Source organism: Podarcis cretensis (genome assembly GCF_951804945.1).
Source record: "Podarcis cretensis genome assembly, chromosome: Z".
NCBI lineage: Eukaryota > Metazoa > Chordata > Lepidosauria > Squamata > Lacertidae > Podarcis > Podarcis cretensis.
In genome coordinates, this window is record NC_137184.1 from 8,308,016 (window position 1) to 8,325,034 (window position 17,019).

Below are 17,019 nucleotides of genomic sequence, written 5' to 3' on the forward strand. Positions count from 1 at the left end.
CAAAGCAGGTACAAGGAACCTGTGGCTTCCCAGACCTTTTTTTAAATGTTGCTTTATGTTTTCATTGTATACATGTTGTTGTACACCACCCTGACATTTTAAGAGATGGCAGCATACATATTATACTTTTTATAAAATAAATCAATAAAACTCCTAACTCCCATCCTTTCCAGCCAGCATGGACAATTCAAGCAAACCTTTCCAAAAAAAAAATAAAAATAGAAAATAAAGAAAAGTGAGCTGATTTGCAAGTGTGATTCATTAACCTGAGTCAGTTTGGGGAAGCTATTTCTAAGGATTTGTTTTAGCTATAACTTGTACGTGAAACCCTGACTTAAAGCTACTAACTATAAAAATATTCAGGGCACATCAGGATGGAGGGGAGGAGGAAGAGCAATAGTAAATAAAGCATCCTATTCATTGTTGCTATTTACTACCAGGTACCGTATTTTTCGCTCTATAAGATGCACCAGACCACAAGACGCACCTAGTTTTTGGAGGAGGAAAACAGGAAAAAAAAAATATTCTGAATCTCAGAAGCCAGAACAGCAAGAGGGATCGCTGCGCAGTGAAAGCAGCAATCCCTCTTGCTGTTCTGGCTTCTGGGATAGCTGTGCAGCCTGCATTCGCTCCATAAGACGCACACACATTTCCCCTTACTTTTTAGGAGGGAAAAATTGAGTCTTATAGAGCAAAAAATACGGTAAGTAAAGGAAAGAAAGGTTGGGGTTGGCGGAGCACAAAGTGCGTCCTTTAGAAGTCCCCTGTCCAGAACCCAGACTCACCCTCTGTATCGGACAGCAGGGTATTCCTTCAGGGTGGCACAAAGGGTGGCAATCTGCTCTGCCAGGCGCTCCAAGATCGGGTTTTTCATCTGGGCCTTGTGAGGGCTGTAGAAGCTCTGGAAAGAGTCAGCAGAGTCCAGGGAGTAAACCTGCAGAAGGCATCAAAAGAACAGCAGAATGACAAAGTGAGCTAAATTGTCAAGGCCAAGTAAAATGGGTGGATATCATACACCAGAGCCAGCAAACCTCTCCAAGGTGGGAGGATAGCAAGCTGACTTATCCCAAGTCAGACCACTGGTCCCTCTAGCTTAGGTATGCATGCACTGACTGGCAGCAGCTCTCCAGGATTTCAAAGAGGGACATTCCCAGCCCTACATAGGAGATGCCGGGAACTGAGCCTAGTAGAGTTCCCTGATAAGAAGGGGTGACTGTTAAACCACTGTCGTCTGCTGCCTTCATTACACATCTTCAGGCACCAGGCAAAAACATTCCCTTACAACCAGGCCTTTGGCTGATTGCATGTTCTATGGCTTTTAAAATGGGTTTGTGGGTGGGGGCTACTTGTTTTTTGTTTTATTATGTATTTTGTGTTCTCATTTTGTATTTTTATGTTGTGAACTGCTCTGTAAATTTTGGGTTAAGGGTACATAGGTAGGTAGATGATAGGTAGATGATAGATAGATAGATAGATAGATAGAGATAGACAATAGATGATAGATACATGATTGATTGATCGATAGATTGGGAATTGTAGCTCTATGCGAGGAATAGGAGTTGCCTAACAACTCTCAGCACCCTTAATAAACTATACTTCCCAGGATTCGGGGAGGGGGGACCCTGCCTCTTCAAAGTGGTATAATTCTGCTGTAAATGTAAGGTGCAGATGGGGTGTTAAGGTGGCGTTAGTTTCGTCATTATTGCTAAGTCCCAAGATTTGATGCAACACTTCTGGACAGTCAGACTCAAAATATTTTGAAGTTCTGTGCTGTAATTATACATGCTCCCACAAGCATAAACCTTATCAAGTCCTCAGAAAGTGCTTCTGCGTAATCATCCGAAAATATGCATAGTCAGCACAGGTTGTGGTCTTTAAACAAGGAGTAGCATACAATGAGGCTTATTTCAGTAATAGCATCATCCCAATTCCATCAGTGCCAGAGGGCATTTCCACCACAGATAAAAAACAGTGGAACTTTGATGAAATTTATGTTTCAATAGCAACAGGGGACTCCAAACCTAAGATTACAGAAAATGTAGTTCCTTACTATAGCCATTAAAACCAGGCCACAATTGTTAAAGAGAAGATGAGCCCCATGTCAAAAGTGTCTTTTAAAAAATCTAATTCTGATTGTACATGGGTGTTATCGTGTTCGTATTTTAAAATGCACACTTTGTGTCCATGTATATTGTGGGGTTTTCTTCCTCAGCTGTGTGGTTGTCTTGATAACCCTTTATTATATTGGGAATTTTATGGTCTCTAGACCCTATTAGCTGAACTGAACATAAAGTACTTAAACACAGCAAGTCCTGGGGCTGAAAACAGACCCTGAAAGGGAAGAAATCTTGCTCAAATTAAACCCCCTCTGCAACTAGCTTTTTTGTTGTTGTTTTTGCATCTTGACTGCTGCCATGCGCAGTCAGGAGAATGGTCCATTCAGATTGATATTCTGCCTCCTGGAGGAGATCTGACAGATGTCTCAGAGACAGTTCAAACGCGGGGCATGATGTTGGGGATTAAGGGGGAGCAAATATCTCCAACAAATACCCTTGCAGAAAAAGGGAAACCAAATATATCATGGCAAAGCACCCTTTGAGATTTCCGTCTGCTCCATCGCAAACAGCTGTAACAATAGCCACAATCACACATCATGCTCAACTGTGGGCTACAGCAATATTCTCCAACCTTCACTGCTTAAACACTGCCCTTTCCAACTGTTCTGAAACTAAACACAAGGGGGGGGGCATGTAAAAAGAAAACTTGAAAAAATAAGAGGAAAACGAAAAGGAAGCCACTCTCTGATGGGTTGGAAGAATAGAGCAGCACCAGGGAAATGTCCCAAAGCACACAAAATGGAGCTGAGGGCCACATACTGCTCCCAGATTGCTACTTGGTTTAGTGGGATGCAACATCACCACTGGGTGAAAAAGGGGATAGAGTTTGCTGCAGGGAAGGGAAGGGAAGGGAGTAAATCTTTCCTCTCAACGCTGTTTGTTCAGTTGCCTCCCTGAGTTCAGAGGGTATGTTGGCTGGTAGGCCAACACAGAATAGACCAAGTAAGGAATTCATCACACAATCATAATGTGATGGTGACTGCCATGGCTTGGATGGCTTTAAAGAAGAATGAAACAAATCCATGCAGGAGGTCTATCAATAGCTATGAGCCATGGTAGCTAAATGCAGCTTGTAGCTTGAGAGCCAGCCTACCACTCAATTGCTGGTTCCTATGGGGCAACAGTAAAGGGTAGGTCTATTGCACTTTGCTCTGGGGTGCTCCAAAGGCATCTGGCTGCTGACAGTGGGAAAGAAGATGCAGGACTTAGATGGACTTTGATTTAATCCAGGACGGCTAAAACAAAACTTATCTTTGCATGCCTAGATCTGCTTGCGCTCATCCCTTGCCGTGCTTGTTTCCCGCTGCCATTGCTCACTCAAGCAATAGAAAAGTAGGCTGTTTAGGCTGTCAGGGTAAGGATTTGCCTTTTTGCTGATGTCTGTAAAATGCTGTCTACACTGCTGCCACTATAGTACCTGGCAGCATGGATTGTCCAACTTCCAGCTGCCCCATTCCATCCTCTCTCCCCCCCCCCAAAGTTTTTACTGTATACTTTTCTGGGATATCCTCCATCTTAAGTCCCTCCCCCTTAAGATTTCATTTTTATACTTTTGCAAATCTCTAGGCTCTCTGAGCTCTCGCTATATCTCCCTCATATCTGTGCCCGATGCAGTTTTGGCTATATTTATTTATTTATTATTGTGTTTTTATCTCTCCTCCCCCCCCCCCCAAAGGAGATCCAGGTAGCATGCATGGTTCTCTTCTGTTCGTCATCAGTAGTTCCACTGGAAGTGAAGTCATCTCTGTGCTTATTCGCCAAGGGCATGTTTGTGCAGAGAAAAGTGACCTGTTTAGTATTTATAGCTCTGTACACCTGCCTGCCATCTGTTCCTAGTCACGTCACCCACCCACCCCTTGGTACGGCACAGGAAGGGCCAATTGCAAAGCAGATGGCCAAGGAAGGCTCCTTGCTTCTCCCATTGGAGAGAACCAGCCAATAGTAGAAGAGAAAGAGTAGAACGCAGGGAACATCTGTGTTTGTTTGTGCCTGCGTGTGGGTGGGTGGGTGAGCAGGAAGGCTAAGGCCGCAACAGAGAGAGGCAGGCCTGGAGAAAGAATAAATAAATCAAGGAAGACAAGCACAGGATGGCAGGAAGGAAGGAGGCCACTCCCTCGCCTAGAAAGCTGTTGCATGAACTGCAATTCCCACTGCAAGCCCTTATGTAAGCCTGTAATCCTCTCTTTCCTCTGTAGGCAACTTAAAAAGCATACAAGAATACGGACGAGGCTGTAGCTTCAGCTTTCAGGGGTTGTTGAATGAAGCACACACACAAGAGAACTGTCATCACTGCTGACTGGGGTGGGGCTCTTATCAGTGGGGCCCCTAGGGAGATGTGAGTCTTAATTGGACCAGCCCTTTAATTGGTAGCCAGACCTGCTCACTGAGGGGGAGTGGGAGAATCTTCTGTTAATGTTGTTGTTGTTTCTTACATTTTATATCCCACCTTTCCCCACCTCAAGGACTCAAGGTAGGGTACATAGTTCCCCTCACCCCATTTTATCTCACAACAGATGAGACAGGTAGGTTGAGAGACAGTTGCCAGCCCAGGATCACCCAGTGAGCTTCATGGGCCATGTTGGGGATTTGAACCTTGGTCTACGAAGCCCTAGTCCAACACACTAACCACTACACCACACATGATTCTGTTGCATCTTCTGCAAATTTTATCCAGTTATGTCAAAAGGAAAATAAAAGTTACAGCTGCTTTTAAAATTATTATTTCATAATAATGGTGAATGGGGGAGACATGAAGGTAAGACCTGGGAGACCAGGGTTCAAATCGCAATTCAGCCATTCGCCCTGGGTGACCCTGGAGCAGTCATTATTCTCAACCTAACTTACTTCACAGGGTTGTTGTGATGATAAAATAGAATGGGGGTGAAAGCGTGTAAGCCACTTTGAGTCCTCAGAGCAAAACTGGTGCATAAATGCAATAAGGAAATAAAAAAATAAATTTCAGTTTTCTTAACTTTCCAATTTCTCCAATCCCAAAGTCAGTTCTCCACAATCTGCAATTGTACACTGATTTCAGCAACTTGGAGGAAAATGTGGTATATAAATGTAAGAAAGGAATGAAAGAAATGAAAGAAATGATTTTTTTTTTCCCTTTTCAAATTGAAATGCAGATCCAAATTGAACCAGGCAGAAGTGCTTTGAAATGAAGTGGGGTGTTTTCCCCCTGACACACCAAATTTGTGCTGAAACTGAAAACTAGAAATGCACAGTCCTTTCTTAGTTGTTGTACAGGGTCAAAGCATTTTTGGACATAATGAGCAGAGAATATCAAATAGAAAGGGAGCCCAGGTTCAGTTCCCAGATACCTCAAGTTCAAACAATCAGGTAGCAAGTGATGGGGAAGATTCATGACTGGGAAGCTGGAGAGCCACTGCCAGTCAGAGGGTGACACTGGTGAACTGGACAAACAGGCTGACCTTTTGCATGCAAAAGCAAGTTTAGCTCCCACACCCCCACTCGCCCCCCACCACTCTGTGGACTCACTTGAGACTCGTAGGGCAGGAAAGCAATGTTGATCTCTGTCAGAGTCTTGATGACTTTCGCAGCACGGGACTTGACCAGCTCATTAAACAAGGAATCGGGGCAAGCTATAAGAATGGAGTAAAAGTAGCCACTATAGTCAAACAGCCAACTCAAAACCTTTTGGACGCCTCAGTGGGGGTATGGGGTGAGGAGCCAAATCAGGCCCACCCACACTATACAAATGGCCCACAGGGCCATTTTCTCAAAACCACAGGTGACACACCATCCATTGCTGCCTCCGAATCCCTCCTTTCTATGTCACATTCCCTGTCATTCATCACTGAAGCCACTGCTTTGTTTTGCTTTTCAGTCTTCTTTTTTCCACATAAGGAACAAGTCATCTTCTGCAGCATCCCTTGCTAGGATTTGTGCCAAGGTCATTTCAGATGCTGCAACTTAAGGAATTCCTCCCTTTTCTGCAGAAGTTACAGATCAGCAGGTCCTTGCAGGAAATAGTGTGCATCCACCAATCAGCACTGTCTGGAGTACCTGCTTGAAGTAGAAATCTTTGGCCTGGGGAGCCAGAGGCAGCTGTCCAGCCCTCTCTTTCTGGCCCTCAGGACTGCCCACAGGCCACACACCCTCCCCCACCATAATTTGAACCTTTTCAAAGTGATTTTACTGGATTGTAATAGGTCCTTGAACTCAGATCTTTCTTCATGCTTTCATGAGGGAAAGGTTTGTGTGTGTAGAAACAAGCCTACTCAAACAAATGCTATATTTGCATTACTTGGTCTACCCACTTTTGCGTCCAGCTCTGCCTACCATGCCTTGTGGCTCCCAGATGGTTGCATAGACTAGGGTTGCCATATCTTGAAGAGCAAAAACAGAGGACAGCTTGAGCCACTGCCAACCTGAGCCAGGGAAAGAGGCAAATGGGAGTGTGGGGCCGCCACCGCCATGCCCACATGCCTCTTTCTCCGGCTTGGGCTAGCAGTGGCCGCAGTGTGGAGAGCCACCTGCTGCAGCTGAGCCTGCAGCCAAGCTGCCCACACCCGCACCACCCAAGCAAAAATAAAATAAAAACCCTGGACATTTCCTTTAAAATGTAAAAATTGAAACACCCTTTGAGAACCACTGGTGTAGGTAAGTTGTGCAGATTTTTAATCCACTTATTTTGTTCACAAAAACAGTTTTCTGATGCTCTGGTACATATGCATAGAGTTTTGAGCATAATATATTTATATGTCCTGTTTCCTCTAGCGTACAGTGTGAGCTTCATCTTGCATCATTTAAAATCTCAACACTGCCTATCAGTTAGCTTCTGTCAACTGCCATATTAATTGGCCCAACAGTGGAAATAATAACAAGGCTAAGCAAAAAATGATACTGGAAGCGAATGCTGTTTCCATGCACATGCAAAATGTAGTTCATAATACTGAACCAACTGTTAATTGGAGCTGTGTCTATGAAATTATGTAGACAATATTCTTGCAAACAGATTTGGGTCCATGTGCAGGTTACAGGGAACCAGACAGAGGGCCTTCTCGGTAGTGGCGCCCGCCCTGTGGAATGCCCTCCCTTCAGATGTGAAGGAAATAAGCAGCTATCTTCTTTTTAAAAGACATCTGAAGGCAGCCCTGTTTAGGGAAGTTTTTAATATTTAATGCTGTATTGTTTTTAACACTTGATTGGTAGCCGCCCAGAGTGGCTGGGGAAACTCAGCCAGATGGGCAGGGTATAAATATTATTATTATTATTATTATTATTATTATTATTATTATTATTATTATTATTCCTACCTATGATGCATCCTTTCTAGCTTAATTAAATTGGCTCAGAAATTTTACCTGTGGTATGATTCTGTAACGTTTCATCAATTCATTATTTGTTTAATCTGGAAACAGAAGACTAGGCGATATGGACCCACCAAGCTGAATAAATGTGTACATTAAAAAAAAATGTAAAAATTATCCCAGATTGTCCTGTTGGTCCCCCAAAAGAGGACATGTCTGGGTTTTCCTAGATGTATGGCAACCCTATGTAGACAGCAGGGGGTGAAAGAAGTTCCCCATGCTTGGTTTGTAGCACCATATAGTGCAGTTCTTGAAACTTTCAGTTATAACAAGGAGGGGCAGAGAGAAATTCCCAGTATGCTTACAGTCAGTAAAGAAGACATGGGCAGCTCGATACTTGGCATTTGGCGGTTCCTTGAAATCACCAATGAGAGACTCAACAGACTAGGAGAAAAAAGAATTAAAAACAATCAGTTTTAGATGCTCACTAGTTCTGCTCAAAGTTCAGACCTTGGTTTGTACAGAAACAATTTTTCCCAAGTTAGTTTGCTTGGTGAGCCCACTTTGTAAATGCATTCTCCTGACTCCCTGATTCTGCCCTACTGACCACTATTATAACAAGGCTTGACTTGCTTAAAATGAGGTTGGGAAGTTCTGTCTTTGGATAGGAGAACTGGTCAATATAGTTTTGTCCCAAAAAACAACCCTACTGGTTTCATTTGAAATATTAGTACATCATTATCCCACCTTTTCTTCAAGGAGTTCAAGGTGGCATACTTTATTCTTGCCCCTCTCCATTTTATTCTTGCAACAACCCTATAAGGTTGGCTAGGCTGAGAGATAGTGCCCAGCTGGACCCAAGGATACCCAGTAGGCTTCATATGGCTGAACTATGTTCTAGTTCAACATTCTCACCCCCACATGGCACCAGCTCTATTTAAGTCATTCCTTGAATTGCCGAGTCCAGCGTAGATTACAAAACTGTGAGGACAATTCACATGACATGCAATATATTTAAACTAACAGAATAATATAGAGAACAAATTAGGGGGGAAAAACATTTCTGACTAGAAGTCTGTCTAAATGAAGGAAGTCTTGACCAGACACCAAAAAATATTGCAGCATTCGTGCCAGATGTGTCTTCTTAGGGTGGGCATTCCACAATAGCCAACCCCCTTAGCCATTTCAGAGGCATGCTACCTCATAAGAAAAGCCATACTGGATAAGGCGAATGATCCATCTAGCTCTGCCTCATCTTCTTATACAGTGGTACCTCGGGTTAAGTACTTAATTTGTTCCGGAGGTCCATTCTTAACCTGAAACTGTTCTTAACCTGAAGCACCACTTTAGCTAATGGGGCCTCCTGCTGCCGCCGCACCGCCAGAGCCCGATTTCTGTTCTTATCCTGAAGCAAAGTTCTTAACCTGAAGCACTATTTCTGAGTTAGCGGAGTGTGTAACCTGAAGCATATGTAACCTGAAGAGTATGTAACCCGAGGTACCACTGTAGCGGCAAATCAGATGCCCCAAATGGTGTTAGGATATTGATGTTCCATTCCACCATTAGAACAGGCATGTGGAGTTGTTTTATGTCACATGTCTGTTTACTTCTAGCACAGCCTGATGGGAACTTCCGTTCTGCATAGCTTTTGCTTATGTTTCCTGCTCCTGGACATGAAAGAGAGCAGATATGTTTTCTTTGTCCTGAACTATGCTGAATAAACTGCTTGTAAATACGCTTTACATATGCCTCTGTCCGCCACTTTTGTTGCGTGTTATTCACTCCACTGATTAAGGTGTGTTCAAGCTTCTGAAGGCTTCTGAAGCTGTGTGCCGCTGTTTTGATGCTGTTCCAAGGACTGGAGTTCGTCTGGCTGCCGGCTGGTGGGCTGGAGCCAGCTGGGGGCCTGCGACATGCCCCCGTTCCCTTGCTCACATCCCAACAATGGGAAGCTGGCAAGCAATACCTGAGTACAGCAATGTCCAAGCAACTAGGATTCAGAGGCATTCTGCTTCTGACAATGGAGGAAGAACATAAGCCATCACAGCCAGTAGCCATTGATAGCCTTGCCCTCCATGAATTTGTCTAGTCTCTTTTAAAGCAAATTCAAGTTTATGGCCATCACTACCTCTTGCTGGAGTGAGTTCCACAGTTTAACTATGCACAGTGTAATAATGAAACACTTGATTCCTCCAGCATTCAGCTTCACTGGATGTCCTTGAGTTTTAGAGTTATGCAAGAGAGAGAGAGAGAAACTTTCCTCTCTCCACTTTCTCTACACCATGCAGAAATTTATACACTTCTATCATGCTTCTATCACGCTTACTTTCTCTGATGGGGTGATGAGGTACACAGCCTCCAGGCTGGGCAGTGGCTCCCGGCGCTTGTTGATGTCTTCCACAACTGCAAAAGGCAACGCAACAGAGATTTTCATCAGGGAGGAAAATATGGCAGATTCAAGGTGGTTACCAAGTCCTGCAACTAGTTATTGCTCCATTATCAGAGATCAATAGCCTACAATTCAATCAGTCCACGTGAGAAGTTAGCCTTCCCCTTGGAATACCACCACCACCTCCAACAACAACAACAACAACAACACAGCCAATACTCAAAATAAAATGGACTTGGGTGGCTGTTGTGCTTCTGACTTACTAAATGAAGCCACCACCCAGATACACAAGTAGTGATGTATTCAGGCCCTAAGATGGAAGAGTGAGGCAGATGCTGAGATGGGGGAGGGGCCAGAGCTATGAGTCCCACGTGCCCTGCCCCCCCTCCACTAACCTGCTGCCCACTAGGGAAGTGAAATACATTGTTCTTTTGCTAGTATTGGTATAAGTTTCAACTACCAGTCCAATTGGCCTCGGTATGAATGAGGAGCTTTTTAACCCTTGTATGCTCCAAAACTAAACATTTAGGAATGCTGAAAACACCTCAGCTTCAAGAGAACAGGGCTTCACATACAATGAAACTTCACGGAAACACAGCTTAAGTCCAAAACAAGATGTTTGATGACTGTCTCTGAGAGGAGACTGGCACCCATGGCACTTGCTCAGAAATCCAAGTTTGCCCATGGGCTGTCTGTGTTTTTGTCATTGATATTTTGTAATATGTTTCTACACCGCCCTGAGAGCTTTTGATAAGAGGCCGTATATAAATTGAAATCATCATCCTCATCATCCTGGTAAGCCATATGCCAAGCAAACTAGGCGGTATCCAGGTTTGGTTCTATGCAGACAATGAGGTGGAGGTGGCTGGAGAAAGGGGGGCAGGGGAGGTCCTGAGCAATGCACTCACTTGTTATGCCCTCAGTCATGATATCAGTCATTTTGCAGCAGGAAGAAAGCATACGCATACTCAGCTGATCCACCACCAGCACCTGGGAGAGAAGGAGAAAGAAGTCATGCAAAAATTGCCACCGACTTGGCTTGGGGTTGAACTAAAACTGTCCTGCATATGAGCATATTTTTCCCCATTATCACCACCATCACTTACCTGCCCTTCACCATAAGGTCCTAGAGTGGGGTAACAGCAATTTAAAAACACAATATCAAAATCAGTTTAAAGTGAATTACAGTCAAGAGAATATGGTGGATCCAAAAATATGTATCTCATGTGCCCAAGGTTCAGGTAAAGAGGCTAGTCTTCAGCTTACAACAGTTAACTGTAGCTAACTGTAGTTAAAACAAACAAGGCACATGTAACTTCCACATGTCTGGACAGGCTTGCCTAAATGAAAATGTTCTAAGCAGGCACTGAGATACAGTGAAGGCACCTGCCTCATGTCAACAGACATAGAGCTCCAAAGTGTAGGTACTGTCATACAAAAGACTGTTTTCTTACAAGTGTGGAATGAGGGTCATGTGGTGTCTGTAAGAGTGGCAGTTCCTCAGATCAAGGTGGTTGAGCAGGCATGTGTGTTGGGTAAGGTGATCCTGCAAATAAACTGGTCCCAAGCAGAAGTGTTATATGCTAGCAGGGTCTCACTCCCGTAAGCAATCACACTGCAGCATTTTGCACTAGTTGTAGATTCTGCACTGCAGTAATCTAACCTTGAAGTCATCAGTGACTGAACTATGGTGGTCAAGCTCTCCAGGTTCAGAGGAACAGTTGCAGCTATTGCACCAGTTGCAGCTAGAAAAGGCACCTCTAGTCACCGAGGCTATCTGGACTTGCAGTGACAAATCTGGATGTAGAAGAACTCCCAACTGCATACCTGTAACTTCAGGAGGAGTACAATCCTATTCAAGGCAGACAACTGACTCATACTTGGTGAGCATTCATCCACAGTGCCTCCACCTTGCTAGGATTTAATTTCCTTACCTCATCCATCCCACCAATGCATTCAGGCACCAGTCCAGGGCCCCATAGACTCTCCTTATTCAGAGGTTTAGATAGAAACAGAGGTGAGTGTGATAACCATACTGATGGCATCTTGCTTCCAAATTACTTAAGGACCGCTTCTAGTGGCTTCAAGTATTAGTCACCCCATAGCATAACCACTGAAAAACACTCTCCCAGTGTTACTCTCTGGACTCAGACCCCATGTAGGACCAAAACTGTTGTAACACAGTGCTCCCAATTCCCATTCCATGGAGCTGGTTCAGAAGATGCCATGGTCTACAGCAATGAGTGATCGAGAAGCAGGAGCAAGGTCACACTCCTTTTGTCTCATTGTCTGTAAAAGTCATCCATTACAGTGACCAAGGACATCTCAACCCAGACTGGAATGGATCTAAATAACCAGTGTAATCCAAGAATGCTTGCGGCTGACCCACTGCAACTCTCTCCACCACCTTTCACAAGAAGGGAGAATTTGTGACTCGTGGATTCCAGTCCAACAGTTCCAAAGTTGCTTTTCTTAGGAGAGACCACACCACCACTTCTTTCAAGGCAGCAGTCACCACTCCCTCATGAAAGGAAGTATGTACCATACTCTGGACCCAACCAATCAAACTCTCTCTATTAGATTTAGTAGTCCAGGAGGGACAGGGGTCAAGAGGGCATGTAGTTGGGCGTGCAGCTGCAAGCACCTTGTCCACATCAGCAGTCTGCATTGGCTGAAACTGATCCCACAAGACATCACCTACTATGGCACAAGATGCTTCATCTGGAACAGCAGTAACTGCTGAATTGAGGGTTCCAGTGGAACTCACATGAGCCCAGTTTTGAAAGACCATCTCCATCCCTCCTGACCTTCTCAGGTGTTATGATCTGTGTGTGGCTCTCTAGGTAGGTCTGCCACCCTCAGAGGTGCAGAGAATGGTGGCCCAGGAGGGAGAGGACTTCTGGGCAACAGCCCCTAAATTGTGGAACTCCCTCGCCACAGAGATGCACCTGGCATTTCCCCTGTATAGCTTTCCCTGTATGTTAAAATGACCTCATTACCACGGTCTTTACTGTGGTATTTGTTTTGTGGGACCCACCTCTGCTGCTGAAGTTGTATTCTTCTGTTCCACTTGGAATGGTTTCAGTCGTTTTATAGCTAAACTGGTTTTATCTATATGCTGTATTATTATTCTTTCCTTCATTTATGAATTACTTCTCCTGAGGCATCTCAAAATGTTTTACAATGCAATAAAAACATATATGAAGCAATGGCACACACACAAAAAGTCTGAATAATTGAAGATATAATAAAGATTTAATTTATATTTTAAAAAGTACTTGTAACCAACCCACAGACCTTATGGTGAAGGACAGGTGGGAAATCTCAATAAACAAATAAATAAATAAAATTGAAGAGGTTTCTCTGGATGCAAAACCCTGAATCATATCTTGGGATTCTGTGACAAATGCTACAAAACATGCACACCCTGAGCCTACCAAGACGTCACCGTAAACTAATCCTTCTCTGGAAAAGTGGGACAAGGCAGCAGATGGCTAGCTGGAATTGGTTAAAACTGTACATACACACATAAGCACACTAATTTCTACTAACTCACAATCCGTCAAGATCAAGCCTCTCACCTTCCATTCCCCCTTCTTCTTCACCTTTTTGATCACATCAGCCATAATTTCTAGAAGGAAGGAAGAAAGGAAGAAAACAAGATCAGAAAATAGAAGTGTTATGCTACACACTGCCCCAAGGTCCTATGGCTGAGATCGTCTCCTTTTCTATCACCTTGGAATGCCTCACTGAGAAAGGTTTACTCTGTTATTTATTTTCTATTTTTACTACACAAGCATCAATAGCTCCTAGCCATGACAGCCAGGTTCTACCTCCACTGCAGGAGGCAGTATGCTTCTGAATGCCAGTTGCTAGGAATCATAAGCAGGAATGGTGCTGTTGCATTCAGGTCTTGCCTATGGGCTTCTTGTAGGCAGCTGGCTGGCGTCCATGAGAATAGGATGCTGAACTAGGTGAACCACTGGCCTGATGCAGCAGCCAGGCTCTTATGTTCTGCCTTCTTTGATGGAGGGAATACTCATCTGGAAATCTCAGGTGGAAAGAGTACTACTGTGCTTGTTGGCCACTGTGTTGGACTAGATGGGTCACTGAGCAGATCCATTAGGGCTCTTCCTATGTTCAACTGACACTTAGCCTTCTCCCTGCCCTTAAAATTTTATTTTTGTAATGACAACAGCAAGGAGGCAAAAGTGAAAATGATAGGGAGGAGTAAGAGGATTCCCTCCTCCAAAGTACCGTAGATTCTGGTGTACTAGGTGACTGGGCACATAAGATGACCCCCCCCCAAACTGGCAGCTGCCAATTTGGGGGGTTGACTTATACGCCCAGTCACCTAATACACAGCAGTAGTGGGCAGCAGGCTCCGCGCTGCGCTACTGGCGCCAGGAGGAAGCCGCCCAGAGAAGCCAGCTTAGCATCGCTGGGCGGCTTCCTCCTGGCACAGAGCCCGCTATCCACTGTCGCTGCCCAGCGAACCCATACCTGGCATATAAGTTGACCCCTGACTTTTTAGAGGATTTTCTGGGGTTAAAAAGTTGTCTTATACACCGGAATCTATGGTACCTCCCCTCCCTATATCTGGATTCTAAGACACTCTTCCCAACAAATGCACAATTGAGTGTTGAGCTTCCCCTCCCATGATTAGGAACAGAGGTAGCTGCCTTATAATGAGTCAATCAGGCGATTGGTTCATCTAGCTCAGCAGTAGGCAACCCAAGGCTCGTGGGCCAGATGCAGCCCAGTTGCCTTCTCAGTCCAGCCCCTGGATGGTCCAGGAATCAGCAGTGTTTTTATATGAGTAGAATGTGTGCTTTTATTTAAAATGCATCTCTGGGTTATTTGTGGAGCATAGGAATTCATTCATTTCTCCCCACAAAATATAGTCTGGCCCACCACATGGTCTGAGGGATGGTGGACCGGCCCACAGCTGAAAAAGGTTGCTGACCCCTGATCTAGCTCAGTATTGTCTACAGAGATTGGATGCAGCTCTCCAGGGTTTCAAGCAGGAGACATTCCCAGCCCTACCTGGAGATGCCAGGGGTGGAACCTGGGAACTTTTACTTGTAAGGCAGGTGCAGGTGCTCTACCACTGAGCTATGCCCCTTCCCCAATTGCAACTGTGGTGGCTAGGGTCATCTCCAGATTGAATCCCTCCTGCAAAATACCAGAATTTTATGTTTGCCCCTGCCCCCATAAAAATCAATAAAAAATACTTAGGCAACTGAGGTTCTGGCTCCCCTAACAAAAATCCTGGCTACACCCCTGGGAGAAAGCAACACATCAAAGAAAAACATTCCCTCCTACCCTTCTCTACCAACATGCTGGCTTGCCAAGGACAAGGATGTCCTGTTGCACAATGGAAAACTGCTAGTGTGCTGCAAGATCAAGAACTCAAAGTGGACCTTCCACAGGACACAAAATGGCAGACTGCATACTGTGTAGAAGCCTTAAATATCAATGTGTGTGCATTTAAGTCTATGTGCATTAGAGACGTAATGTGTGTCCCCACAATTCAAGAGATTTGACATGGATAGAGATGGGATAAGGGCCAGAAATCTGAAGAGCAGCACATAACCATGCACAGGGACAAAGGTCAGATAATGCATGCACTTCACACTGCAACTTTCTGTTGCAGGTCCTACTTGTAAACAACACACAAAGCAAACCTGGATTTTAGGCAGCAGTCAACCAGTTTCTCTGTCCAGACAACATAGGCATTATGTGCTCAGGAAAATCTTTATCCCACTATCCCCCTGCCCCCAAAAATCACAAGGGAAACCAAATTATCTGGGATTAAACTCAAGGTATCATTGGGATTAAACTCACAACAGGACAGTTTACTGGTATTATTAGTTGCCAATGCCTACTACATATATAGCAGTAGGATTGCAGAATAGCTTTGCTAAGAGGCCCCCAGCAAGTGTTGGGAACTTGAGAATCCTGGTGGATCAAACCAAACCAACTGTACTTCAATCAAACAATCTGATTTATTAACAAAATATACAGAATGTGGTACTTCAGTCAAGTAAACAGGAGTGGATTTCTGTGCTGAAGGTCTGTGAACCTCATTAAGTTCTGGTAGCCAAATGTAATTCCTGGGCCTGGAATTACAGACCACAGGTGAGGAATCTCAGACCACAAGGGTCAGCTATCTGAGACTGTCCCAAGGCCACACTTCTCCCTGGTTTCCCATGAGTAACTGGTTGGCCACTGTGAGAACAGTAGGGACCAGATGGGCCACTGGCCTGATCTTACATTCTTATAATAAAAATAATTCTGATATAAAGGCAATAAGTTCTGTAATGTCTGCAAGTCCCCCATGGATATCTGTTGAAACCTTTTCCACTATAGGCCAGTGCCACCAAAAAGCACATGCTGACCAACAGTTATGGGCAACCATTGGTAGAAAATGAGATAATCATACAGGAGTCCTAGATCAACAATGAAATATCTTAAGAGCAGTTTCTCTTACATTTGATATCAACCAACTGGCTTTTTAGTCCATAAATGGACTTAGCCCATTGATTCTCCTCTATTCTAAATCATTTCTCATCCTCCCACAATGTTTCAATCCTGTGATTGGTCCTGTCTGTGCATCTAGGAGAACTGTGTAGAAGTTAGAGACTTCTTCCCTTTCCCCTCAAGCCAGCTTTTACCATGAGAATACTGTGAAATGGGTGTATACGCTCAAGCGCCCAGAAACTTCTTACTTTTGCATGGCTGGAATGTTGTCTAAAGCGTTCAAAACTCCCATTGTTCTAGGCACATTTTGTGGCAGGGGATTTCATTAATGCGAGCAGTTTCTGAGCTCTGGGCACAGTACTGCGCCTAAGATTTCAGATTAAAACTGCCACTGGTGAAAGAAAAGGGGGACCTTTTTCTGCCTCCCCACTTCCAGCCACTCTCTGAAGATTTGAGAAGTGACCCTCATAAGAATACTAAGGGGGTGGGCAGGGGAAGCATAGCTTTGTTTGTTTTTTGCAATCTTCAGATGGGAACCACAGTTCTAGGTTTCAAAAATGAACATAAGATTTTAGCTGCAGTTCATTCATTTTCAGCTTTGTATTCTTGTTTTTAAGAAAGTGTGCCTAGACCCGTGGTTCCCAAGGTGGGGCACACGCCCCACAGGAGGGCAATTTGATTTTTAAGGGGGGTAATTCGAGAATGAGTTATTAACAGCGAATGGCCTTTTAGGCTTCCTCCACATGAATAGGAG

General features: G+C 44.3%; 1 protein-coding gene across 3 annotated transcripts in view; it reads right to left on the reverse strand.

Moving 5' to 3' along the window:
• The window catches only part of LOC307207863 (syntaxin-binding protein 1), a 59,329-nt gene that overhangs the window by 22,708 nt on the left and 19,602 nt on the right, over positions 1-17,019 (reverse strand). For 2 of the 3 annotated variants that reach the window (XM_079962094.1, XM_079962095.1), the window contains exons 2-7: positions 13,364-13,413; positions 10,691-10,772; positions 9,720-9,796; positions 7,759-7,837; positions 5,619-5,722; positions 786-934 (exon numbers count right to left, since the gene is read on the reverse strand). In XM_079962094.1, coding sequence (XP_079818220.1) covers positions 786-934; positions 5,619-5,722; positions 7,759-7,837; positions 9,720-9,796; positions 10,691-10,772; positions 13,364-13,413 — 541 coding nt within the window. The remainder of the gene's footprint in view (positions 1-785; positions 935-5,618; positions 5,723-7,758; positions 7,838-9,719; positions 9,797-10,690; positions 10,773-13,363; positions 13,414-17,019) is intronic. The other variant, XM_079962096.1, reaches the window with a different exon arrangement.